Here is a 26,826-nt window from a genome sequence, read left to right as displayed (position 1 = left end):
ACTCCAGCACGGTTAGAAAGTTGGAAAAAGTCGTTAGGAATTGCATTAAGACATGAATGAAATGTACATTTTTTTTGGAAAACGCTCATTTAGCGTGTTCTACATTACGCTTACGAAGTGTCCATTGCTAATATACAACTCTCAGTGGATTTCGGTCTCCAGGCGCAATTCTACCTGGAGAGAGTACTAGCTCTCTATTACGCCTCTACTACTCTCACATGTGTTTATATGTAGTCTGGCTAATGAAAGATGAACCTGAAAAAACGCAACAATTTCAAAAAGTCTGTTGCAGGCAGCCCTTTGATTACAAGGATTGCATAATTTTGATCGGTATCGGTATAAAGATTATGCAATCCTTGTAATCAAAGAGATGCTTGATATATACTTTCATTAGCCAAACTGTTTTGTGGGTATTGTTTTGTGACTATTTTTTTATATATATTTTACTTTTATATTCATGTAATGAAAACCTAAAGTAACGTTCGTGCTTTATTTATTGCTAAATAAGTTTTATAACAAAATATATAATTGTTAAAAAGATCTAAGTAATAAATAAATGAATAATATTATTCTATTTTTATTTTATTTGTTAGGAAAACCTACAAATAATAAGTAATAAGTTAGGTAATGACATAGAATCAGTGAGCCAATTACAAGTTTCCATTGGTAGACTAGGTAGATTATAGGAAAATTTTACACAGATCGACATACTCTCACTAGACGATCATATATATAATTTTAAATTGATATATAAGGGTTTTTTTTATTACAAATATTTGTAATAAAAAAAAAACCAAATAAATGCTCTTGCTTTTACCAGGATTCGAACCCGGGACCTCCTGCTTCATAGGCGGGGTCACTACCGACAAGGCTAAGAGACCGTCAAAAATTGGTCCTCGATTGCATTGTGGCGCCACCTAATTACTGTTTTTTACAGTCACTTTTTGATATATGAAGATTCGTTTCCTTAACTCTACATTCCATAGTATCATGGTCGTATGTCATAAGTGTCATAACCTCATATATATGCCTCTTAAATTATTTAACTCTTAATACCTACTCTTTGTGCAACTTTGTGGCAGATAATGTTTAAAAGGTTTTAAAATTTTGGCCACCTTATTTATCATATAATATGATTAAGTTACTTTAAGCTGTTGTGGTGTTATGTGTAAGTGTTAAGTGATCATGGACAACCTGTGGACAACATCTACATCATCATCGTTCTCCAGGAGAGGAGAGCAAGTAAGAATTCATTTTAAACAATCTCATCAAACTTTTACCCGTGGTTCGAAAATATGAAATCAATGGTCGTAGTCGCATAAGAGTCCCCGGCAAGCTCAAGCCAAGGCCGAATTTTACCTACCCATACAAACGGAGTTTCGTTCTCATTTTAAAACTACGGGTTGGATTGTAATGAAACTTTGCACATACAATGATATGAGGTATATCTAGGTCTGTAATTAGTTTATATATCTCCAGTTTATAAAACAAACGAAACAGAGCAATAACAGTTTGGTATGAATTACTTAAATTCGCTGTATTTTTTAACTATGGTATCTGAAGCTACATGAACTAATTACAGGACTAGATGTACCTTATCCTATTGTAAGTACAAAGTTTCAAAGCAATCTAGCTGGTCGCTTTAAAATGAGATCGTAACTACGTTTGTATGGAGAACCGAGCTTGCTGGGGACTCTTAACATAATAATATTTGGGGTATTTTCTATGAAAAGGGAAGGTCCCTCCAGGTCTTCTTGTCGATGGCGCTTACGCCGCACAGCGTCGCGCGGCATTGTATTTATATCGGAGCATCGTTAATAATGCCCACAAAATGCCACATGAAAATACCACATTTAATGCTCCTCTTGGTTTAGTAATCGCCACTCATATCTTTAGGTATATTGTTAGCTTTATGGCCTCTTCAAACATCATACTTTTAAATCCTAATAGATGACCAGTTGTATGATATGAGTAGATCTGTATTATCAAAGTAAAAAGAATTTAATTTTAACAAGCAGAAACGTCTGCGAACGATAATTGGAAAAATGTTTGCCTTGGTAGGACATCGTAACCGGTGAATTTCCAATATGACTTGAAACTCCGGTGGCCGTTTAAAAAGTGCTCTTACGGTAGATTGTCGCTAGGGTCCCCTAGACCCATATAGTGGGAAGATTTGCTGACTATGGATGAGGTCTTGGTGGCTCAGTTGGCAGAGCGCTGGAGTATCGATCCAGAGGCCGTGAGTTCAAGTCTCACCCAAGGCAGTAATTTTTCCAATTTAATTCTAAGCTTAAAATGAAATTCTATGTAAGGTTTTATTCATTAATGAATACTGTAGTAATCACCATACACAATTAAGTAAAGGAAACGGTCATAAAGTTTAGGCTCCCGGAGTTGGCACGGCACGCAAACACGGACAAACCACTATTCATAATACCTATAGTTATGGAGTAAGGCTGCGATCTTATTGTTCTCACCCGCACGAGTTTTATTAATATTGCGTCTATGGACTTATTTATCCATTTCAATATTACCGGTATACTCGACTAGATAATGTTATGATACGAAATACGAATGAATAAAGGATATTATTTAGGTATAATATTAGGTAGGTACCTAAAGGCATGGGTGCAAATAACGTTATTTGATTGTGCCTACCTTTAAACATCATGGAAAGCGGTGTACATGAAGCTCATGGGCCTTTGCAACCAGAAAATTAACAATTTCGCATGATCACCTTTTTGTTAAATAGGTATGGACCTATTTGGACTAGGGAGTCCACACGACCTGTATTTGGAGACCACTCAGATCCCAATTTTTTATAGAATGTAAGTACAACATACCTACTCGTAGAGCTCCCTCACGTTTACTCCTATGATACTCGTGTTTCATCTAATTCCATATATTATAACGAGCGTGCGTACGGACGTATCTATGCAGGGAGTCTTTAAGCGCATTGTTTACAGAATTTTACACGAATTTTGTGATCGACTATACCTTGATTTGTTGGCAGCACCCGCAATCGCTTCGAAATGGCGTTTAGACCTTTAGTACCCGTTTGTCACGTGTCCGATTATTATACTGCCGCGAATAAATCATCGCTGAAGGTTACTATTAGCCGACTTCGCACGATCAGTAGCACCGTATTGATTCACGCGGGACACTAGATGGCTTCATAAATGGGATGACATGCCAGGAAGAGCTTTAATGCCACGAGGATTATAAGTCAGTATATTCTTCGCTATAACTCTAAGTGTAATCCACCTATCGTAGCTAGGTAGGTAATAGGTAAGTATCCCAGGAAAGTTTAATCGTAAAGTTCATTAGAGATTTTCATACTAGAAAGCTGTATATAGATATTAATCACATAAATAATTTGGATGCTAAAATAAAGTCCTCCGTAGTTATAAAATTGAGATGTTTTTTCTCGTTCCTTCAGCAATGGAACTTTACACTGGGCACAGCCAACATGTTCTTGGCCAAATTTGATCGTATAGCCGCAAATTAGCTGTGTTAAAACATGACCGTACCCAGGGATTGTTATAAAGGAAATTGTGGCTTGACTGTAGATATACAAGCGGTATCGAACATATAATTGTTCCTCTTAAGGATAAGGCCAATAAAGAGCACAACGTTGCCACTAAGCATAATTCCCAACTATGGATTCCTTTTATTATCCAGAAAGCCATTCTAATAAACTGGTGTTCGCGTTGCTCCCTAATGGGGTGAGAGGGTTATCACGCTATTGTTGCATTAGCAGATCGCGGCCATTTTATAACCATTGTTTCCACCAATCGAATTAACCGGCTCGCGGAGATGCCGATGCTTCGCGAATGGAAAAACGGTTTTGCGTGGAATTATGGAATTATCGATGTTTCATTATGTCGGTTATTGTACCGCGCTTATGATCATTGGGTTTTTATCATATAATGAATATATCTATTCCAAAATGTACCTACAGGGAGCCGTAAATCGTCTTGGCTCAAACGTTTGAGATAAAAGCTCAAACATTTTAATATTTGAAATCGGTCTCTGCTTAGAGCAGCCGTCGATAACATGGGCATATGATGATAATCGCTAACCCTGGGTAAAAGATGGTACAACAAGCATATACATACATATTTACACAAGCTGTCAGGTGGCATACATAGTTATAGAGTTGTGGGAATTTTAACTTGCTGAATTTTAACGGAGGGGTATACCTCATATGACCTCTCTTTTAATAAGTTACTCATTACTCTGCATTCAATTTGGTCTTTTGTGTGATCCATAGTTGGGTACGTTGCTCTAAATTTCACCTACGATGTCCCACCTCAAATGAATTATTTAATTACGATATTTCGGCATCCGACTCGGTTGGGTGCAGTATGCAATATGCACCCCAGAGTGCTCAAGGATAGCCCTATACTCTACAGGGTGTTTTTTATTTATTTCCGGCAATATTTTGCGATGTGAATATATAGGTCATATTGAGCAACTTTTACTATGGGACCAACGCCGAAATCGCGAAAAAATTTGGCTCTCCCAGAGAAATAATCAACATCTGACCAGGCAAAATTTATGAAAAAGCGATTTTTTTTCCCGTATTACGCAATAATATGTACCTAATTGATCTTGAAGAACATGCATTACTTAGTCTCAGCTGTCAGCACAGCTCGATAACGTGACACCTCTGGAGTGGCAAAAGTCTCTACGTCAAGCTACTGTGTCCGCTTACAATCAAACAGTCATACGCTTGTTTACGAAAATACAAACAACTTTGCGCATACAAAATGAGAATGTTGTTCTAAATATATCCATATTATCGCTCTAAGTAGGTACCTATAAGTACTCAAACATAATTTAATTATATCCAAGTAATAATTTTATATCAATTACATCACATCATACACTATTACCTACTTAACATGTAAATAATTCACAGCTCTCACACGCCAATAAAGCAGTTTTATCGACGCGACCACCCTTCTTAAATGCGAATACAATTACCAACCTAACTAACGACATACAAAATCTACACAGATGTATCCATTCATCCGTATTGCAAGATAGATTAGATATATATTCGATTAAATCTTATTTGATTAACTGTAATGATAAATCTGTAAATGGATAACACAAGCAACAAGTTTAATAGGTATTCAGTCTATAAATCCACCTGCTACAACAGCGGCCGTCAGTCCGTCATAATACTCATAATTCTTTGCTCGAAGTTAATGTTAGGAATTGCCCGATAGATCGTGTTCGATGCTACATTGTTGGGCAATGAATATTGGTTCTCAATGCAAATTAATTTAATCGGAGTATTTAAGAGACGCGTAGCGCAGGCCACTGACGAAGTGGACCACCGATCTAACCAACGGCAATGCAGGGAACCGTTGAGTGAGGGCACCGCTCTACAGCTCGTTGTGGGCATCCTGAGCTATAGCTATAGTCCAGCAATTGATATCTTCCGGCTGATACCGCTTTCGTACTTTAACACACCAATAACACCGTATTTTTCTTGTTGACAATGATGATACAGGTCCCCTCAGATCTCAGATGTCTTAAGATTAAATAAATATACCACATCACATAGAGACCTATTCACCTATTGATGAAAAGGTATTATCAAGTATCTAATAGATAGAGAACTATATTGTAGACTAGACATAATGAGAGCATAGTATTAAAAACTGTAATAGATGTCATATATTAAAGAAAAAGTGACGAAGCCCTCCAGTGGTGAAGGCCGGATATAATATTTAATAAAATAATTTGATTTGTTCCCAAACTTGAGCATTGTATTAATTAATATCAACATGATACCAAGCAAATACCACAATAATGTATAGAGAAATGTATGCATTCGTAACTAGATAGGTGAGGCAAGACCAATTAGAGTTATCTACAGTGACACTGCTACCACCTATTAAATAATATTATCTGACACCAGAACAATAGAATGTAAGTGTAATTATTTAGCGGCGCCAGCGGTCGATAACGTGATGTATTATTTTGTAGCACAATTAGTGTGTCCTTTTTGGTGCGGAGTACTTGTTTACGAGAATTTTGCGGTGGATGGCATACATTGATTTGCTTTAGGAAATAGTTATTTGTTATACAAGGGTGCAAAGTTGTATTTTACCCGCGAGTGTGGAATTGAAACATGAGCAAGCGAAAGGATTCTATAGTTGAACCACGAGCGAAGCGAGTTGTTCTAAAATAGAATCCTGAGCGTAGCGAGTGTTTCAACACACGAGAAGTAAAATACATTTGCACCCGTGTGTAACACAAAACCTTTCCCCTCACTATAGCGAGGAAAGTGCAACATCCACAGGCGTTAGATCATCTTCATCACTGGAATCACTAATTTTTTTACGATATTATAACAGAAAACACTAGAAATTCTGATTTTTACGTGAGTCGGTGAGAAGAACAGTAAAAATTTTGTTGACAATGTTGACATTTCTGTTCTGACGTATGAAATGTCAATGATGCGTTTTGAAATTGCATCGACTCAACTTGTGCGTTCAGAATTATATTTAACATCATTATAAAAAATCTAACGTTTCTTATGGAATTTTAAGGTTAGGTTAAGGGACTTAAAATTATTAAATAAAGCTAAATTTGGTATTTTTTATTAGATTCTCAAACCATTTATTTAATGATAATTAATATCGAACGAACCATTATTATGAGCGTTTTACGTTTTGTTATCTGTCAAGCTACTTAAACACGCTCCATCCAAGGTCAAATTACTTTCCCCACTAGTGGATAAAATGCGTTTTTCCCCGCTTGTTTTAAAGGATAATAGACGGCTTTCCGAGCTAGTGAGGGGAAAAATAAGTTTTATCCGGGAAAAAAGGAGCATCTTTTTATCACGAAGCCCTAAAAGACCTGTCCGCCCTCGGAATACCCAACTGGCGTGAAGTGGCGCAGAATAGGTCAGAGTGACGACGTCTTGTGTCGGAGGCCAAGATCCTTTTTGGGTCACTGAAGTAGTAGTAGTATCTTTTTATAATTCGAGAGTGGACGGGAAAACTCACATATCTTTAGTTACAAAATCTCTGGAAGAAGAGGACGTATAAGCTATAAGTAAACCCAATCCGATTGACCAACCAGATCCGCAAAACCCTTACAGCAAAATTACAAGAGGCATGCATATCACCACGAGTGATAAAATTTGGCGAAAATTCATTAAATTATAGTGTTTTAATAATGCTGACAACACTTTAATAGTTATTTGTTTTACAATGGGGCAAAGTTGGTTATATAGGTTACTATATAATATTGATACCCGAGCAAGCGAAAGATTCGAAAAATGGATTCTTGAGCGTTGCAAGGCATGAGGGTTAAACACATTTTGCCACCGATTGAAACACAAAATTTTTCACCACACCAACACAAGGAAAATACTGTTAACTGTAAAATATTAATCTAAATCATAGCAAATCGACTCAAAATGAATGTAATTAAATATTTATCACTCAAAATCATTATTAAAAGTCAATTCTTCCAGAAAACATAAGAATACAAATCAAAATTTGCATTTGATTACTTTGCCTCACATGTGAATAAAATGCAACTTTCTTATCAGAGTTTGAACAATCAAGAGAGCCTTTACCTGCTGGTGTGGTGAAAAAAATTTTTATACTCTTGAGAATTCGAGGCTGAGTCAACCTGAAATGACTACTGGACTAAATCAACTATTAAAAAAATAAGTATCCTTAATTTAATAATAAAGAGGAAATAAACCCTCAATAAACACATAATTCGCAAACTTGTCGTCTCGATCAGGTAACCCACGAACCATGGACACCACGGTACCGCAGTTTGGTGCCACCCGATACAATATTGTAGTCGATTATAAGGGAGATAGCACGCGTGCCATAGACTTATTGTTTGGCGGGAACATAGAGGAAACGTATCCATCCATACTATCTATACTATAATAATACTCCATACTAATATTATAAATGCAAAAGTGTTTCTGTCTGTCTGTTTGTCTGTCTGTTACCTCTTCACGCTTAAATTCGCTGAACCGATTTAGTTGAAATTTGGCATAGAGATAGGATAGGAAGGACATAGGATAGTTTTTATGTCGCAAATCATCCCTAAAGAGGGTGAAACGGGGGGTGGAATTGAGATAATTAATGAATTGCCTGTTAATTGATGTAAGCAATTAAGCATTGCTCAAATTTAATGATTGCCATTAGACTTTATCCAGGCGCTATGCTTACTCAAACTGCTGGAACTAATTCCACGCAGACGAACTTGCGGGCAAAAGCTGGTAGGTATATATACACGGTGGCTAAAAATAAGTGCATTCCCGTTGCCAGAGAGGTTTTCGAATTATACTGAACAACTTTTACTATGGGACCAACCTCGATCTCGCGAAAAAAAATTTGGCTGTTTCATACATTTTGGCTGGTCCATTTCCTATGGGAGGGTTAAATTTTTTTTTCGCGATTTCATGGTTGGTCCCATTGTAAAAGTTGCTCAGTAAGTATAATCCCAAAACCTCCTTGGCAACGGGAATGCACTTATTTTTTAGCCACCCTGTAGAGAAGGCTATAATCTAGGTATGTGATATTTTGTGTCAAGTAACCTTCTCCCCAGTAGCTAAAATCCTGTCTTACAAATTTCAGAAATAAGGAATTAAATTAGCAATGACAATGAACAACTAATTAGCCAGCTTGCCATCTCGATCAAGTAGCCCACGCAGCCACGCACCAGTTCTGTTGTTTAGTGCCTCTCGATATAATATTATTGTCGACCACAAGGTAGATAACACGCACGGCATGCGTGTTATTATCCTTTTTGTTTAGAGGGGTTAGTGAGGTTACTTTTCTTAGTACTATAGGTATATATATCATATCTTCTGGAAAACATCCAATTTTTTATAATTTATAATTGCGTCCCTTAACGATTTCCGTCCCTCATCGTTCCTGTGCTGCCCATACCTAACCCAAGATTTTCTATGATTTGGCCAAATCTATGATTCCAGTCGTTGGTCCTCAACGCTTCGTGTTCCGCTACAAACTACAAACCTCACATGCTAACATGCTATAAGTTCGTTTAGCCTTTTGTATATAAGTAGTTTGTTGTTATACGAAACGGAAAAGTGAAACAATTGGGTCAACATGAGAATCCTGAGTTTAAGGGTGAGGGATTAAAGACTTGCGCCAAACGAACAACTATTTTAGGAATTCTAGTCTAAACGACGTCTCTGCTCTGCCATACCTCCGATCTACTAAAGTTGAAAATTGTGAAGCGTGAAATACGATTATAGTTCTACTTCGCCAAACTATTCACAAACTATTATTTTACACTGTAGGTACGTGGTCTCTAGAATGTTTAGAACCCAAGATTCGTAAGAACTATGAGTAATATGAAACCAAACTTATACCGGTTCTCCCGTAGCGTGACCAGTAAGTTCTATAATAACACAACCATGAGCGCAAGATTTGGAGCTATCTTTCCTGACAGGCGGTAATTACCTACTGCAAAACTTCTCCACATATCTAAAACGCCATATCTCTATATACGACATAGTTAATTGGCCAATTAAAACCTTAAGACAAGGAGATAAGGCCTACATGTCTTCTTCTGTACGAGTTTTAAAGACAGATATGTCCTTAATGCATTAAACGGCTGCATTGTTCGGCTGACTCACGATTTGGCAACGGGGTTACCATTGTTAATTGTTTCTATTACCTTTATCTGGACTATTTTAGAATTGCATTGTTATTGCATTTGCGGATGCATTCGAATTATTAGTATAGATTTGCCTGCAGGTAAACTGTCGGTACGGAATTGTCTCAATACTATCGGCAATCGCCGTGTAATGTTTTGCAATGATAGGTCGACAGAGTTGTAAGTGTTTGAGCCCTAGAAGGAAATATGTAACTTTTAAGATTTTGATTTTACGCGTTTTTATTGTTAACTGGGTTCTTATTGAAATGTGCACAAAGTCTTGGTGTCCAGGCTTCTTAACAGAAAAACTAAGATCTGCATTTACAAGATCGTAATTCGACCTATTTTAACATACGGATGTAAAGCCTGGACACTAACTTTGATGGAAAAAAGTAAGCTGCTGGTGGCTGAGAGGAAGATTCTCCGCAAAATCCTCGGTCCAACGCAGAGACCTGATGGCAATTGGAAAATCCGCTAAAACGCCGAAGTTGAGCAACTAGTTGCTGAACCAAACATCATTGGTGTGACAAAGGCGCTAAGGCTTTTCGGTGGCTCGGCCATCTTGAGCGAATACATTCTTAATTTAACACCTTTCAGTCGTTAAGATTTTTACTGCCAATAAACTATTCGTGTGACTGACCAACTAATTGGTCATTTGGCTGCGCTTGTTAGTTTTGCAGGTCTATTGGTTTAGGTGCGGGTGTCAACGGTAGTTTATTATATTTTATATACGGAGTGACGTATATCTGACAGGTAATCAGAAATGACCTTTCCCTGCTTTATGATTGACCGCTATTCCAATGCTGTACTAAATAATTACATAAGAACAAAACAACTCTTTATATTATATTTAAAAAAATCATACGTATAGACAGCAGACAGCCTAATAATACATTACCATTTAAAATTTGGAAAAGGTGAATATATTAGGAGCTACAATCTTTATCAAAGGGCCACCCACACTAGCGTCTCCCAAGCGTCGGCGTCTAGTCAGTCAGCGCTATGGAAAATGGCGTCGTTGCGCAGTTGCGCCGACGTTGCGTCGAGCAGCAGCGATAGAGTTGACTTGACGCCGACGCTCGGGCAACGCTAGTGTGGGGTGGCCCAAATCTTTATTCTTCGTGCCTTGTTCTGTCTGATTACCTACGTTTTAAATTCCACCCTGTATTCAGGTAAAATGAGAGTGGCTGTAGTTTGCTTGGTGCTATTTTACATTGGGCGAGGAGATGGGTATAGTGTCGGTGCCGGATGTAAGTATAATACCCTTCATATTTTATTCGAAACTTTACAGATCATACCACCTCTACAAAGGCAATAATACCTAATATATGTACCTATATGTATCTAGGGCAAAAGTAAGTAACCGGCGAAATGCTCTTTTTTTTTTACCTCAGCAAAATTTTTAAGACTACCAAAGAAGCGTGCGAATATTTTCATTCCTTCCTTTTTACAAGCTTTTACTCGTATTTGACTTGCAATGTTGGTTTGTAATATATGTGTTCGGGTCAAATCTTGCAAGCTAAATTAGAACCACTTCCCATTAATATGTAAGTTGAGTTGTTGTTCGGAGGCTTGTAAATGGAAGTAATGTTTGAAACTCTAAGGTCGGGTTGCACAAAACCGTTTGTCACCGTTTTAGCGTTCGCTAAATTTTATTGTATGGGAAGTTTCATAGTTCTCTGCTGTTTGACGTTGATCAGTCTGTTAATTGTGGTTGGTGCAACTGGCCCTAACAGTTATGGATTCTAAGTTACATGAGAAGGATGCTTGTAAAGGTTGTACGTTTGAGAGGGACGATCTGGCATATACGGCGGAACCGTAAATAGGTGACAGGGTATAGGCTATCATATCAAATCCCGCGATTATACCGCTGGTGTTAAACTTATTTACACTATCTATGTGATGTTCCTGGATGGCAATCACGTCAACGTTATTAACTTTAGCCAGGGCCTGACTTAGAGTTCTGACCGCCCTAGGCTGACTATGTATATCCGCCCCCCGCTTGTCTCAACCCAGAGCCGCCACCGCGCCCCCTTGCGCGCCCCCTTGGTCCTTGCGCCCTAGGCTAGCCTTATTAGCCTGTGGGTAAATCAGGCCCTGTCTTTAGCTAATCTAGCGAGGTAGCCGCATTTAGACTACCTACCTTCAATATTTAATCGTAGTAGTAGTATTAGGACAGAAGGTCCTAAACTTTTCGTCAGAGAGCCCTTAAAAAAGGACTGTTTGAGCGCATTGTAAGATTTGTAAGGAAACCAAAATCGATACATACAAAAAAGCTGGGAGGCTCAGAGGGAGCGAGTTCAGCTAGCTAGAAACAGTCGCAATCTTTTAGCCGTCTTCTGAGAAGCCGTTGCCCGGGGTGGACCGGATTCTGACCAATTACCACCCCAAGTAAGTTGGGTGACAATGCAATATTATGGTACCATCGAACTAATTAGACGATGGACACATGAGGTAGGTAGCCATAGGAACTCTGGGATAAAACAACACAACCTAGTTGTGTTTGGGTTTGTTAGAATTGTCTCAATATTAGCTGCAGTTGCCTGTTGAAAGTAAGGTACAGTCAGCGATAAAAGCTTGGATCAAACATGAATTGTCAAACTTGTCAAAAACTTATTGTTTCCACGTTTTAGAGAATTATTTATACTAAGTAGGTAAAACAAATTCTATTGAATTTTTAAACTTTTCTTTTAATATAAAAAATGTAGTATCGCTCGCAGACGTACCTGCCTGATGAATATAATATCTAGTATTCTATAGAAACTCCCATATTTACATGTTATAATCAAAACCATCATTCCATCAGTAAACGTCCGTTTCGCCCAAATGCTGCCCACCGATAACAAATACCAAGTGCTCCGCGAAGAGATGATAAAAGCCAACACTAAGAACATGGTGTACCATTGCCGAGCCGATAAGAGCGATTGTGATTCCGCGTTGGCGAAGATGAGGTATAAGGCCAGCAAGCATTTTTATGCTCTGGCGAAGGCTGTGGTGGACTATGTGAAGAATAAGCGACAGGCGCGGCCGACTGGCTATGTTGGTAAGTGCAGAGTATAGACTCCCAGGAATAAGTTTGGGGTAAATCACTTTAAGTATAAAGCCCTTTCATAAATTAGAACGACCAAGTGTACCTATTATCCAACAAGTATACAAAGTATAAATTAGACATGTTATATTTCAAACGAAAATAATTAAAGCATAATCAAAGTATCTTGTTTCATTGAAATCAAAAAATCTCATAAAAATAAATAAATCATTAATAATGAATTATGGGACAATCTTACTCAAATCAACTCGTAAGTTCAACAAGACTTGTTTTGGAATTGTTAAAGACTAATACTTAATCAACTTATTGCCCTTACCGGAATTTGAACCTTGACTCTCACAGGCACTCCCAGCTAGGCTAAGACGCCGTTAAAAAGACATGGCGACCAGAGTAGCCTCATCTTATGACAGGTTTATTGAACAACCCATGTCACTGTTACAGGCACAGCAACGTTCTGCCAGGACAACATCTGCGTCCCCGACACGGATCCGCCGATCGTGTTCGGCGGTTGCTACACACTGATCTCCTGCGGCGGCAACAGAACTTGGCACCTGGACCCTGTCATCTATAAGGGGAAGAAGAACAGATTCTACTGAGAGAATGTCTACGTTAACAATAAACCATAATTATATACATTTTGTCTTTACCATTTCTATTTAGCTTTTAAGGGCAGGTGAAACCGTTTCGCGTTTGTCAACGTTGAATATAGCGGCGGCAGCTGTCATCCCATATAGAACTGCCAAACTTATCGTATAAGCAGATGACTTTGACAGAAGGTTTGGTGCAACCGACCCCAAATAAAAATAATATAAATTAAGCCAGAATGGGGTTAACTATGAGGAGTATGCTCGAGCGAGAACGTTTCCCATACAAACGGAGAACTTTTTACAACTCTAGCCACACCTCCAACGGTAAGATTTGAGGGGCCGAACTGCGCTTACGATCTCTCTAGGTACTCGGAGCGAGAAACGCCTTCTTGGCTCATGGATAATATTTGACTTAGGAAAGATTAGCGAATGTTATATTTATTATTCCAAATCATCAATAGATGTGCGAAACCTCATAATCGTGCAAAGCACATAATAAACTCCTCTCAAACTCTCGAGAATTCTAGTCGTAAACTTGCCTCATCAATCCGAACCGATTAAATAAGACACAATAAAACTACACCTCACACCTGTTGTATTGTACTGCAACAATGCCTACTCTGATCATTGTCCAAGATTTAGATAACAGCTCCTATTCCACTGATTTAAACACTATACCTCCGTTAATCCAGTATAATTCTAACTTCAAGATTCGTAAAACTATGCCTAATCAGAGATTACACATATACTGGTTTACCTAAGGCAATACGATGGGAATATGATTATAGAGCTCTATAAGAGCTGTATCCAAATCAAGCACATTGGTTATGCTAGTCAGCTGGTGACTGAAAATGAAGTTGATAGTTTGTCTGGTGCTGCAGGCGGTGTACGTCGCGGGTGTGATTAGGAAAAGTGCTTTAATGAACAAGTGAGTAAAATATCGATACATAATATACAATATTTAAGTATATTAAGTGTCAAAGTTGTCTGTCAATAACAACAGTAGAGACTAATTTTTGTTAGAGTCGATTTTCCCTCCCCAGCCAACTGAGTGATTGTTTTACAAAATGTGAAAAATACGGCATTGGAAGACTTGAGATTTGCAAAAATTGTGCAATTAGTAGGAATGTAGGTGTACCTACGTAGTCGCATCTTGTAAGGTTTCTCGCTAAGTTTGCAGTGGCTTGTTGACGCACACACAAAAATTACAGGTACTTAGTTTTGCCAAATAATATTGTCTTCGGTTTGTCAAATAATTTAAAAAAGTCTGTTGTCACTAGGTTGTCAGAATATATGTTTGTTATTGGAATATGTTATGTAGGCCTCTAAGGGCAACTTGCACCATTCACTAACCCGGGGTTAACCGGTTAAACCTGGAGTTACCATGGTTACCACTACAATTTGGCACTGGGTTAACGGTTTAAACCGGCTTAATGGATGGTGCAAGTGGTCCTAAGACATTAATAATTCTAAGTCACTTAAGGGTCCTTAAGACATCAATGTAATTCCCTTATAATGTAATAAAAGGCCCGTCTGGCATTCAGCCACGATTGAAAATTGTGTAAAACTACTTTTAAACGACTATTAAATTAATCAAATTAAATATTTTTAAACATAAACAAACCAGTTAAATTATAAACTAGTATTTTGAAAGTAAAGCTCATTTTATACCTTGACTTTTAACAAGTATTTTACTTAGATAAGCTACGTGGTTCGTATGAATTAATAACATAAAGAAAAAGAAGCTATAACTCCTGTAAGAGTAAAATGGACTTTAACTCCCGCTGCACATGCGTGTAATAGCAGGCTTACTGCGCAAGTGTGATCAAAATAGAGTAACAAACCCAAATAAAAAAAATGAAATATATTTATTGCTAGAACATAGTGTTTTTATACAGTCGGTGGTCTTAAAACAAATAGTAGGTAGTCCTAAATTATTTTAATTATAACAAACAAATATAATTTTTTTATTGTAATTTTTTGTACAGTTTTCCGGCGTTTTTTATCAGATAAATCTTAATTTCCCTTCAGATTGATCAATAACGTAAAGCCAGTGGGCCCTCTCGCAGTCAGAAAATTCGTGCCGTTGACGGAGATCCCTCCTCCCATGGGCCCTCATGTTCACCCAGACGGGCGGCGCCATCTTGAAGACTGCACGCCGACACCGTGGTCCCATAACGTCATCGATGAAGTCACGGTCAAAATCATTGGAGACTACTATGATGACGACCAAAACGAGAAGACGGTGGCTACGGTTATTATACCAGATCATATTGACAGTAAGGACTTGTTCTAAAGAAAGACAATGTGTTATCTCAATTGGCATTCGCGAAATTGCCAATATTCTTACACTCGTGAATATGAATAAATAAATAAATGTTTTGGTCTGAACTCCTTGAGGTTACACACTCTTTCTCCTTGTATTGGGTTAATTTAACCACATAGTTATATGGCCATTTGGTTGATTCCGATCCACTGGAAAAAAAGCTCCTAGTCTTAAACATAGCAGAAAGTGTGTCTTCAACAGACAACGTAGGACAAGGAGTGTGTAACCTCAAGGAGTTCAAACCAAAACCTTTATTTATTTATTTATATATACATATCTGCTTTAATATATATTTAGGAACACTTTCTGGGATGATACTCCTACAGCGTACCTGTATAACCATTTCAAAGCTCTAAAAACCACGCGAACAAAGTTTACAGGCACAGGTAGTTCTAAATACATTTATATGAAAATTACATAAAACCTCGCGAAAATATCTGACGACACCTAGCTTGAAGCTGGTTCGCAGCCTCCAATCACCATGTACGTACGGCCCGGCCACGACATCGCGCGGCGGCGGCAGCGGCGAGCGGCGGCCATAGGTTGGAGCGAGACACAGCGATCGAACCTTTCGTTCCCACCTATGGCCGCCGCTCGCCGCTGCCGCCGCCGCGCGATGTCGTGGCTGGGACGTTAGGTATATCAAATATGCCAGGGACATTTCCCTGAAGGCGGTCACGGGGGGTAAGGGGCGCCGTATCGCCCAAAACATGAACGTCCGCAATTACACCCGCTGTCCGGGATTACACCACTCTCCCATATCTGTGGTTTGGAAACGTAGTTCTCAGTATTAAAGATTTAGCTTTATTTATATTAGATTTAGATTAGATTCAGCTTTACATATCTGAATTTAAATACTCGTTCTTTTTCCCCAGAAAAACATTTCGAAGTGACGACCCAACTCCCGTACTTCACAGTCGGCACTATAGATGCTTTAGGCTTTCACCCCACCAAACCTCCAGCGCTGAACGACTGCGAGAAAATCTACCAGGACCATATGAACGAGCAGTACTCCGAGGGGGTGAGCAGCGACTACTCCGAGGAGTCGCTCGAGATGGCCCGAGTGCCGGTAGAGGCAATGGATCCTCTGCTACCACCGATGGATGTCTATGACGACAGAATTTACCAAGATCCAGACCAAATTAATTAATTTGGCGATTATTCTTGCTCTGAAATGAAATATCGGTTTATTCTCACTTACGTAACACACGTGGCTGACATTTTGCAAAAAATATCCGCCACAGTTTTTTATTATATTTTAAATCCAATTTTAGGTTCTGTAGTTATTAGACGAACTGTTTTATAATTTTGTAATGTTTGCTAATAATATATCGTAAATATTTTTAACCTTTTTGTTTTATTTAGAGTTCCGTACCCAAAGGGTAAAAACGGGACTCTATTACTAAAACTCCACTGTCCGTCTGTCTGTACGTCTGTCTGTCCGTCTGTCTGTCACCGCTCATGAACCGTGATAGCTACACAGCTGAAATTTTCACAGATGATGTATTTCTGTTGCCGCTATAACAACAAATACTAAAAAATACGGAACGCTCGGTGGGCGAGTCCGACTCACACTTGTCCGGTTTTTTTTATTTTGCATAGCTCTTTTCAAAGTTAAAAAAAATTGGCAAATAAATAACTGTAATACCTACACTCGGGGACTCCTATACTTTGCGTCGTATTTAAGACGTCGCGGAGTATCGGGAACTGGTATGCTAATGAGTACCTATTACGAGTACAGTTGCCTTCATTATTAACTAGGGGGTCGCAAAAAAGTAATAGGACACATAAAGGAAGTAGAACTACAAACAGATTGAGAACCCTTGCTCTAGTCATTTACTCATCAATTCTTCATACATTTTCATTACTCACAAAACAACAGACTTAGTTTACATACTATTCTATTTTACAATATCTGCTTAACTAAACATCTAATATCAGCTATCTAACTTTGACTAATCTTATGTTTTATTCTAAATAGATACCTACTTATGCCGCATGTTTACTCTTTTTTACTGTTTTTAACTATACATACTTAGTTCAAGGTTGAGAGAAAACCTTGGTAATGACTGACTGTATATGTAAAACTGCGAGCTCAATATAAAAAACCTGGCTCTCAACCATCTGTCTACGCAGGCTACTGGAGGTTTTCGGTTACATAGCCAGCAAAGAAGGCCAAAAACAGGCACAGGTGGCGAGACACCGTCAAAGAGAAGCTGATTCCACAGAGATTTCACGACCCTCAGCAATGAGGAACACGACGCGAGGCGGTATATAACTGCAGAAAACTAAAAATTATGTTGTTGTATCATCGAAAACGGATTTTTACTACAATTGAACAAGGTGCTAGCTCATGTTAGCCTTATATATACACGCTTCTACACTGGACCCGCCTGCAAGTTGGGCACTTTGATATCTTTATCCTTGTCTTCGAAGATTTCTTCTGTGTCATCGTCATCGAAGTCTTCGATGTCCATGGGGTTCCTGAAAATGACGCCATTTTATTACAAGCTTTTATTTGGTTTCACCTGTCCCGTTGTCTGTAATCAAATCTTGCAAGTTAAATTTGACCCACTTGTGTTTCCGATGAAGCTAAAAATTTGTAAGTCGGGTGTCGGGTGACAATCTGACAATGCAATGTTATGGTACCATCGAACTGATCTGATCATGGAGACAGAAACTCTGTGATAAAACAGCGCAACCTATGTGTGCTTGGGGTTTTTAGAATTTTCTCGATAAGTATAGTTGCCTGTGGAATGAAAAGTACAGTCAGCGATTTATCGAGCTTTATTTGTCAAGCTTTTAAGCTTGTATCAAAAATACATTTTCATTTCTCATGCTCTAAAAGAGGGTCATTGTTGTTCTAAAAGGTGCGCAGAAAATGATACGTGTCTGCACTAGAGCATTTTACGTTTGAAGTACGACTTTTTTAATTTTTTTACGATACGCAATTGAAATTTGAGTTTAAATGGATTTGTAATAAATTTTTCATTTTGATATTTGACTCTCCATTCCATAAATAACGATACTTTTGTCTGAATTGTTAATTGAAAGTACCCTCAAGAAATACTATAAAAATGTATACTTAGTCATGTTTTAAAAAAAATACATGCATTTTACTTTCCTCGTATTCGAAATGAAAAGTAGAGTGTTTAACTCGGGTGAAAGGCATCATTTCTGCCTCGGACTATTGGCGCTCTCACTGCATTGGAGCGCCAAAATACCTCGGCAGAAATGAGTGCCTTTCGTCCCTTGGTTAACAATCTACTATTTTTGTCTAAAACTTATTACCTACTAGTGTTATTACTTACTCGTACTGGCAAAGGAAGTATTAATTTGTAAAACCAAAGACAACAATAACTTGATAACCGTAAAGCCTGGAAAAACGATCTTCCTACCACTATTATTACTAACGTATAGAACCGGCACAGAGAACCATTATTTTGCGCCACGAGTTGCTGCCGTTTTGGCATCAAACCATAGAAGCGGAGCGTGAATCTCGCGACCTAAACGCGTAAGCGCCATGAATTTTTACGGCGCTTACGACGTTTTGGTCGCGTGGTACAGGTTGTGATTGCGACAATTTCATTGTTTGGTATGTCGTCTATAGTAATAATATTTCAATGCTTCCTACAAACCGAATTTGTCTAGATAAATGATTCATTATCGTTCTAACCTGTTCCAATTCATCTTATGCCTCTTCCTGAAATAAAAGAAATCAGCATGTTATAATTTGTCACCTTTTATAATAAACGAATAATTAAATGATACTCAAAGGGAACAGAGTCAAATCTTGGACCTCCGATTCCAGCCCAGGCCCAGTCACTAACCCTTTGACGGCCAAAGACGTCAACGCCCACGACTACAATCCAATATCAACTTTCGAGCCTTCCGACAAGGTTCACAAAGACGCGCCTCATACGATAGGCGTGGCGGTCAAAGAATTAAAGCGTGTGCTAGACGGTCGCTGACAAGCCTTTCAGACCGTCTGACCTTGGTCTGACCTTGGTAATGTTTGTATGAAATATTGTTGGAAACAACTGTCTACACGGTCCGTCCAGACCAAGGCCACGCGGTCCGAGGGGCTTGTTACGGCGACCGTCTAGCAAGGGCTTAGGCAAGTCCGACATGTAAGGGTAATGTCATGTTCCTTTGGTTTTGCAGAATATTAAAATAAAAATCGCATAGGTATGAATAAGTCATGTTTTTGGATCAGTCGCCTACTCACCTGTTAGTGGCTATGTAGTCCTGATCCATATACTCCTCGGAGACTTCAACGGAAAGCGGCTGCCCGCGGTGATCTTGCAGAATGCCGAAGTAACGTGGAGGACGGGTCACGCTGAACAGCAGCGCTGCAATATTGGTCGGTCTTTTTAATACTGACTCAATAACGCATCTCGCAAGGCATCGCCATCGCATTGCCATATAAACTCTGAGACCCACAAGCATTTGTTTTGTTTTTAAATTTGGAACCCTTACTTCTCAAAAAAAGTTCATAATAGATTGTGGAATATGTACAAAAATTTGAACGCGGGGTCTTAGCGGGAACATACCAAGTTTTGGCTTCTCCAGATACGATACCATTCAATTATATTTTTTTTGTAAAATATACCTCAAATTATACCTAATATCCTCATATCTATCCCTAAGAATGTAATTTTGTAAATTGGTATATTTTGAAAATTATTTTTATTCTAATTTAAATAAAAGACTGAAATGTAATGATGTGATATATTTATAAAATCGGCTTAAAAATACCTTTCATTTGATACCACACACGATAGGTTGCTGAACAAAATTTATTTTTTTGCATCCAAAAAAAAACGATGTCAACTCCTCTCCTTTACATACTTTATTTAGATGTAGACTACACCGAAATAAATATGAAACAAATAAATGATAAATGCTCTCCTTTTATATTTTTTTTGGTGCTATGGGTCAAATTGATTCAAATGGCCTAAAGATCAATCGTAACGGTTTTCATACTTTTAACGCCATTTGCAGCATTGTACTGAATTTCGGGGTGTACCGCTAGGACTATTTACCCGATCAACGGCAACGCCGCCGCCCAGCCTTGTCGATTTGCCCTCAATCAGGCGTATCAATTTTATTTCAACATTAGTGCGTCGCGCTCGCATTAATATCATGTGAGCAAATAAAAAATAAGCAGTACCTATTGATAATTATCTTTTCCCTTCACTAGCTCGGAAAGCCGTCTTTTATCCTTTAAAACAAGCGGGGAAAAACGCATTTTATCCACTAGTGTGGAAAGTAATTTGACCTTGGATGGAGCGTGTTTAAGTAGCTTTTGACAGATAACAAAACGTAAAACGCTCATAATAATGGTTTGTTCGATATTAATTATCATTAAATAAATGGATTGAGTATTTAATAAAAAATACCAAATTTAGCTTTATTTAATTATTTTAAGTCATAAACCTTAAAATTCCATAAAAACCTTTGTTCTTTCATAATGATGTTGATCATAATTCTGAACGCACAAGTTGAGTCAATGCAATTTCAAAACGCATCATTGACATTTCATACGTCAGAAATGTCAACATTGTCAACAAAAGTTTTACTTAAAAACTTCTCACGTAAAAGTCCAGAGTTTTTTGAACATTTGAACAAGTTTTGAGAACAAATCAAATTGTTTTTTTTTTTTTTTTTTTTTTTTATTAAATATTTTGATTTGTGTTTTTTTAAGTAGTCACACTACTATATATAAATTAAAAACTGTAATAGATGTCATATATTAAAGAAAAAGTGACGAAGCCCTCCAGTGGTGAAGGCCGGATTCGAACCGGCGTCTTTAGCTATCGCGGCTAACGCCATGAACCCCTAGGCCACCCCGCCACGGCGGTGCCCGTCCGAATTTCTCGACTATATGCCATCTTAGTAAGACTAGGCGTCTTTGACCAGCTCTAAGGGCAAGCAGTGCGCGCTTGCACCTCCTAAACGAACTCCTTACGGATTTACGTTGTAGCGAGAGAGACTGGTGCTGCCATCTATGAACATTTGAACAAGTTTTGAGAACAAATCAAATTGTTTTTTTTTTTTTTTTATTAAATATTTTGATTTGTGTTTTTTTAAGTAGTCACACTACTATATATAAATTAAAAACTGTAATAGATGTCATATATTAAAGAAAAAGTGACGAAGCCCTCCAGTGGTGAAGGCCGGATTCGAACCGGCGTCTTTAGCTATCGCGGCTAACGCCATGAACCCCTAGGCCACCCCGCCACGGCGGTGCCCGTCCGAATTTCTCGACTATATGCCATCTTAGTAAGACTAGGCGTCTTTGACCAGCTCTAAGGGCAAGCAGTGCGCGCTTGCACCTCCTAAACGAACTCCTTACGGATTTACGTTGTAGCGAGAGAGACTGGTGCTGCCATCTATGAACATTTGAACAAGTTTTGAGAACAAATCAAATTGTTTTTTTTTTTTTTTTTATTAAATATTTTGATTTGTGTTTTTTTAAGTAGTCACACTACTATATATAAATTAAAAACTGTAATAGATGTCATATATTAAAGAAAAAGTGACGAAGCCCTCCAGTGGTGAAGGCCGGATTCGAACCGGCGTCTTTAGCTATCGCGGCTAACGCCATGAACCCCTAGGCCACCCCGCCACGGCGGTGCCCGTCCGAATTTCTCGACTATATGCCATCTTAGTAAGACTAGGCGTCTTTGACCAGCTCTAAGGGCAAGCAGTGCGCGCTTGCACCTCCTAAACGAACTCCTTACGGATTTACGTTGTAGCGAGAGAGACTGGTGCTGCCATCTATGAACATTTGAACAAGTTTTGAGAACAAATCAAATTGTTTTTTTTTTTTTTTTTTTTTTTTATTAAATATTTTGATTTGTGTTTTTTTAAGTAGTCACACTACTATATATAAATTAAAAACTGTAATAGATGTCATATATTAAAGAAAAAGTGACGAAGCCCTCCAGTGGTGAAGGCCGGATTCGAACCGGCGTCTTTAGCTATCGCGGCTAACGCCATGAACCCCTAGGCCACCCCGCCACGGCGGTGCCCGTCCGAATTTCTCGACTATATGCCATCTTAGTAAGACTAGGCGTCTTTGACCAGCTCTAAGGGCAAGCAGTGCGCGCTTGCACCTCCTAAACGAACTCCTTACGGATTTACGTTGTAGCGAGAGAGACTGGTGCTGCCATCTATGAACATTTGAACAAGTTTTGAGAACAAATCAAATTGTTTTTTTTTTTTTTTTTTATTAAATATTTTGATTTGTGTTTTTTTAAGTAGTCACACTACTATATATAAATTAAAAACTGTAATAGATGTCATATATTAAAGAAAAAGTGACGAAGCCCTCCAGTGGTGAAGGCCGGATTCGAACCGGCGTCTTTAGCTATCGCGGCTAACGCCATGAACCCCTAGGCCACCCCGCCACGGCGGTGCCCGTCCGAATTTCTCGACTATATGCCATCTTAGTAAGACTAGGCGTCTTTGACCAGCTCTAAGGGCAAGCAGTGCGCGCTTGCACCTCCTAAACGAACTCCTTACGGATTTACGTTGTAGCGAGAGAGACTGGTGCTGCCATCTATGAACATTTGAACAAGTTTTGAGAACAAATCAAATTGTTTTTTTTTTTTTTTATTAAATATTTTGATTTGTGTTTTTTTTAAGTAGTCACACTACTATATATAAATTAAAAACTGTAATAGATGTCATATATTAAAGAAAAAGTGACGAAGCCCTCCAGTGGTGAAGGCCGGATTCGAACCGGCGTCTTTAGCTATCGCGGCTAACGCCATGAACCCCTAGGCCACCCCGCCACGGCGGTGCCCGTCCGAATTTCTCGACTATATGCCATCTTAGTAAGACTAGGCGTCTTTGACCAGCTCTAAGGGCAAGCAGTGCGCGCTTGCACCTCCTAAACGAACTCCTTACGGATTTACGTTGTAGCGAGAGAGACTGGTGCTGCCATCTATGAACATTTGAACAAGTTTTGAGAACAAATCAAATTGTTTTTTTTTTTTTTTTTTTTTTTTTATTAAATATTTTGATTTGTGTTTTTTTAAGTAGTCACACTACTATATATAAATTAAAAACTGTAATAGATGTCATATATTAAAGAAAAAGTGACGAAGCCCTCCAGTGGTGAAGGCCGGATTCGAACCGGCGTCTTTAGCTATCGCGGCTAACGCCATGAACCCCTAGGCCACCCCGCCACGGCGGTGCCCGTCCGAATTTCTCGACTATATGCCATCTTAGTAAGACTAGGCGTCTTTGACCAGCTCTAAGGGCAAGCAGTGCGCGCTTGCACCTCCTAAACGAACTCCTTACGGAGGGCTTCGTCACTTTTTCTTTAATATATGACATCTATTACAGTTTTTAATTTATATATAGTAGTGTGACTACTTAAAAAAACACAAATCAAAATATTTAATAAAAAAAAAAAAAAAACAATTTGATTTGTTCTCAAAACTTGTTCAAATGTTCATAGATGGCAGCACCAGTCTCTCTCGCTACAACGTAAATCCGTAAGGAGTTCGTTTAGGAGGTGCAAGCGCGCACTGCTTGCCCTTAGAGCTGGTCAAAGACGCCTAGTCTTACTAAGATGGCATATAGTCGAGAAATTCGGACGGGCACCGCCGTGGCGGGGTGGCCTAGGGGTTCATGGCGTTAGCCGCGATAGCTAAAGACGCCGGTTCGAATCCGGCCTTCACCACTGGAGGGCTTCGTCACTTTTTCTTTAATATATGACATCTATTACAGTTTTTAATTTATATATAGTAGTGTGACTACTTAAAAAAACACAAATCAAAATATTTAATAAAAAAAAAAAAAAACAATTTGATTTGTTCTCAAAACTTGTTCAAATGTTCATAGATGGCAGCACCAGTCTCTCTCGCTACAACGTAAATCCGTAAGGAGTTCGTTTAGGAGGTGCAAGCGCGCACTGCTTGCCCTTAGAGCTGGTCAAAGACGCCTAGTCTTACTAAGATGGCATATAGTCGAGAAATTCGGACGGGCACCGCCGTGGCGGGGTGGCCTAGGGGTTCATGGCGTTAGCCGCGATAGCTAAAGACGCCGGTTCGAATCCGGCCTTCACCACTGGAGGGCTTCGTCACTTTTTCTTTAATATATGACATCTATTACAGTTTTTAATTTATATATAGTAGTGTGACTACTTAAAAAAACACAAATCAAAATATTTAATAAAAAAAAAAAAAAAAAAAAAAAAAAAAAAAAAAAAAAAAAAAAAAAAAAACAATTTGATTTGTTCTCAAAACTTGTTCAAATGTTCATAGATGGCAGCACCAGTCTCTCTCGCTACAACGTAAATCCGTAAGGAGTTCGTTTAGGAGGTGCAAGCGCGCACTGCTTGCCCTTAGAGCTGGTCAAAGACGCCTAGTCTTACTAAGATGGCATATAGTCGAGAAATTCGGACGGGCACCGCCGTGGCGGGGTGGCCTAGGGGTTCATGGCGTTAGCCGCGATAGCTAAAGACGCCGGTTCGAATCCGGCCTTCACCACTGGAGGGCTTCGTCACTTTTTCTTTAATATATGACATCTATTACAGTTTTTAATTTATATATAGTAGTGTGACTACTTAAAAAAACACAAATCAAAATATTTAATAAAAAAAAAAAAAAAAAAAAAAAAAACAATTTGATTTGTTCTCAAAACTTGTTCAAATGTTCATAGATGGCAGCACCAGTCTCTCTCGCTACAACGTAAATCCGTAAGGAGTTCGTTTAGGAGGTGCAAGCGCGCACTGCTTGCCCTTAGAGCTGGTCAAAGACGCCTAGTCTTACTAAGATGGCATATAGTCGAGAAATTCGGACGGGCACCGCCGTGGCGGGGTGGCCTAGGGGTTCATGGCGTTAGCCGCGATAGCTAAAGACGCCGGTTCGAATCCGGCCTTCACCACTGGAGGGCTTCGTCACTTTTTCTTTAATATATGACATCTATTACAGTTTTTAATTTATATATAGTAGTGTGACTACTTAAAAAAAACACAAATCAAAATATTTAATAAAAAAAAAAAAAAAAAACAATTTGATTTGTTCTCAAAACTTGTTCAAATGTTCATAGATGGCAGCACCAGTCTCTCTCGCTACAACGTAAATCCGTAAGGAGTTCGTTTAGGAGGTGCAAGCGCGCACTGCTTGCCCTTAGAGCTGGTCAAAGACGCCTAGTCTTACTAAGATGGCATATAGTCGAGAAATTCGGACGGGCACCGCCGTGGCGGGGTGGCCTAGGGGTTCATGGCGTTAGCCGCGATAGCTAAAGACGCCGGTTCGAATCCGGCCTTCACCACTGGAGGGCTTCGTCACTTTTTCTTTAATATATGACATCTATTACAGTTTTTAATCCAGAGTTTTTTGTTATAATATCGTAAAAAAATGAGTGATTCCAGTTGATGAAGATGATCTAACGCCTGTGGATGTTGCACTTTCCTCGCTATAGTGAGGGGAAAAGTTTTGTGTTACACACGGGTGCAAATGTATTTTACTTCTCGTGTGTTAAAACACTCGCTACGCTCAGGATTCTATTTTAGAACCACTCGCTTTGCTCGTGGTTCAACTATAGAATCCTTTCGCTTGCTCGTGTTTCAATTCCACACTCGCGGGTAAAATACAACTTTGCACCCTTGTATAACAAACAACTATTATAACAGCAATGCTTGAAACATGTGTTTAAAAAATATACTTACAGTCATCTATCGCGTGAAGACCTTTCCAAACTATACTTAAAACTATTAAGACGATTTGTAACTTTAACTTTGTTTCACTCATTTTAAACACTAAATATTTAAATTAATATTGATATAAAATCTTTAAATTATTTAGTTCTTATTATAGTATTCGCTTTCAAATTCTGTGGTTAAACTTAGATGATTTTAGACATTTCTTTAAGCTGTAAAGTTTACCAGTTAAACGTAGAAACGATTAGGTTCTACTGAATCTGACATTCCTTGGCAAAAGTAGAAGTTTGCAAAATACCGGGTGTTTAAAGGTTGAAAGGAAAACATGTTTGCAAACAGTTTCGTTTGCTTACAATAGATTGTATAAGAACTAGCACGTGACTGATGCAACAGAAGCAGGATAATTCAAGTCCGTCATACAACTAAGTTAGGTAGGTACTTTAATACGCCACAATAGTAGATGCCTACTTATTATATAGGTCGCGCGGTACTCGGTAAGCTGGCC

The 26,826-nt window shown here is 38.6% G+C and overlaps 3 protein-coding genes across 3 annotated transcripts in view; 2 read left to right on the top strand and 1 right to left on the bottom strand.

Moving 5' to 3' along the window:
- The window catches only part of LOC134744195 (uncharacterized), a 213,692-nt gene extending 187,201 nt beyond the window's left edge, over nt 1–26,491 (bottom strand). The window contains exons 1-4 of the mRNA XM_063677915.1: nt 26,331–26,491; nt 19,869–19,992; nt 19,317–19,343; nt 18,013–18,124 (exon numbers count right to left, since the gene is read on the bottom strand). Of these exons, the coding sequence (XP_063533985.1) occupies nt 18,019–18,124; nt 19,317–19,343; nt 19,869–19,992; nt 26,331–26,412 (339 nt within the window). The 5' untranslated portion in view covers nt 26,413–26,491 and the 3' untranslated portion in view covers nt 18,013–18,018. The remainder of the gene's footprint in view (nt 1–18,012; nt 18,125–19,316; nt 19,344–19,868; nt 19,993–26,330) is intronic.
- LOC134743879 (uncharacterized) lies at nt 10,298–13,358 on the top strand. The gene is made up of 4 exons (XM_063677509.1): nt 10,298–10,431; nt 10,851–10,928; nt 12,485–12,721; nt 13,169–13,358. The coding sequence occupies exons 2-4, from the start codon at nt 10,856–10,858 to the stop codon at nt 13,321–13,323; spliced, it is 465 nt and encodes a 154-aa protein (XP_063533579.1). The 5' UTR covers nt 10,298–10,431; nt 10,851–10,855; the 3' UTR covers nt 13,324–13,358.
- On the top strand, nt 14,166–16,864 carry LOC134743948 (uncharacterized). Its single transcript, XM_063677579.1, has 3 exons — nt 14,166–14,242; nt 15,346–15,593; nt 16,516–16,864. The coding sequence occupies exons 1-3, from the start codon at nt 14,166–14,168 to the stop codon at nt 16,788–16,790; spliced, it is 600 nt and encodes a 199-aa protein (XP_063533649.1). The 3' UTR covers nt 16,791–16,864.
- Nucleotides 26,492–26,826: the final 335 nt, after the last annotated feature.

The sequence above is a fragment of the Cydia strobilella genome, chromosome 9 (assembly GCF_947568885.1).
Source record: "Cydia strobilella chromosome 9, ilCydStro3.1, whole genome shotgun sequence".
NCBI lineage: Eukaryota > Metazoa > Arthropoda > Insecta > Lepidoptera > Tortricidae > Cydia > Cydia strobilella.
The sequence above is the reverse complement of the archived record's forward strand: the minus strand, read 5'-3'. Positions and strand labels throughout refer to the sequence as shown.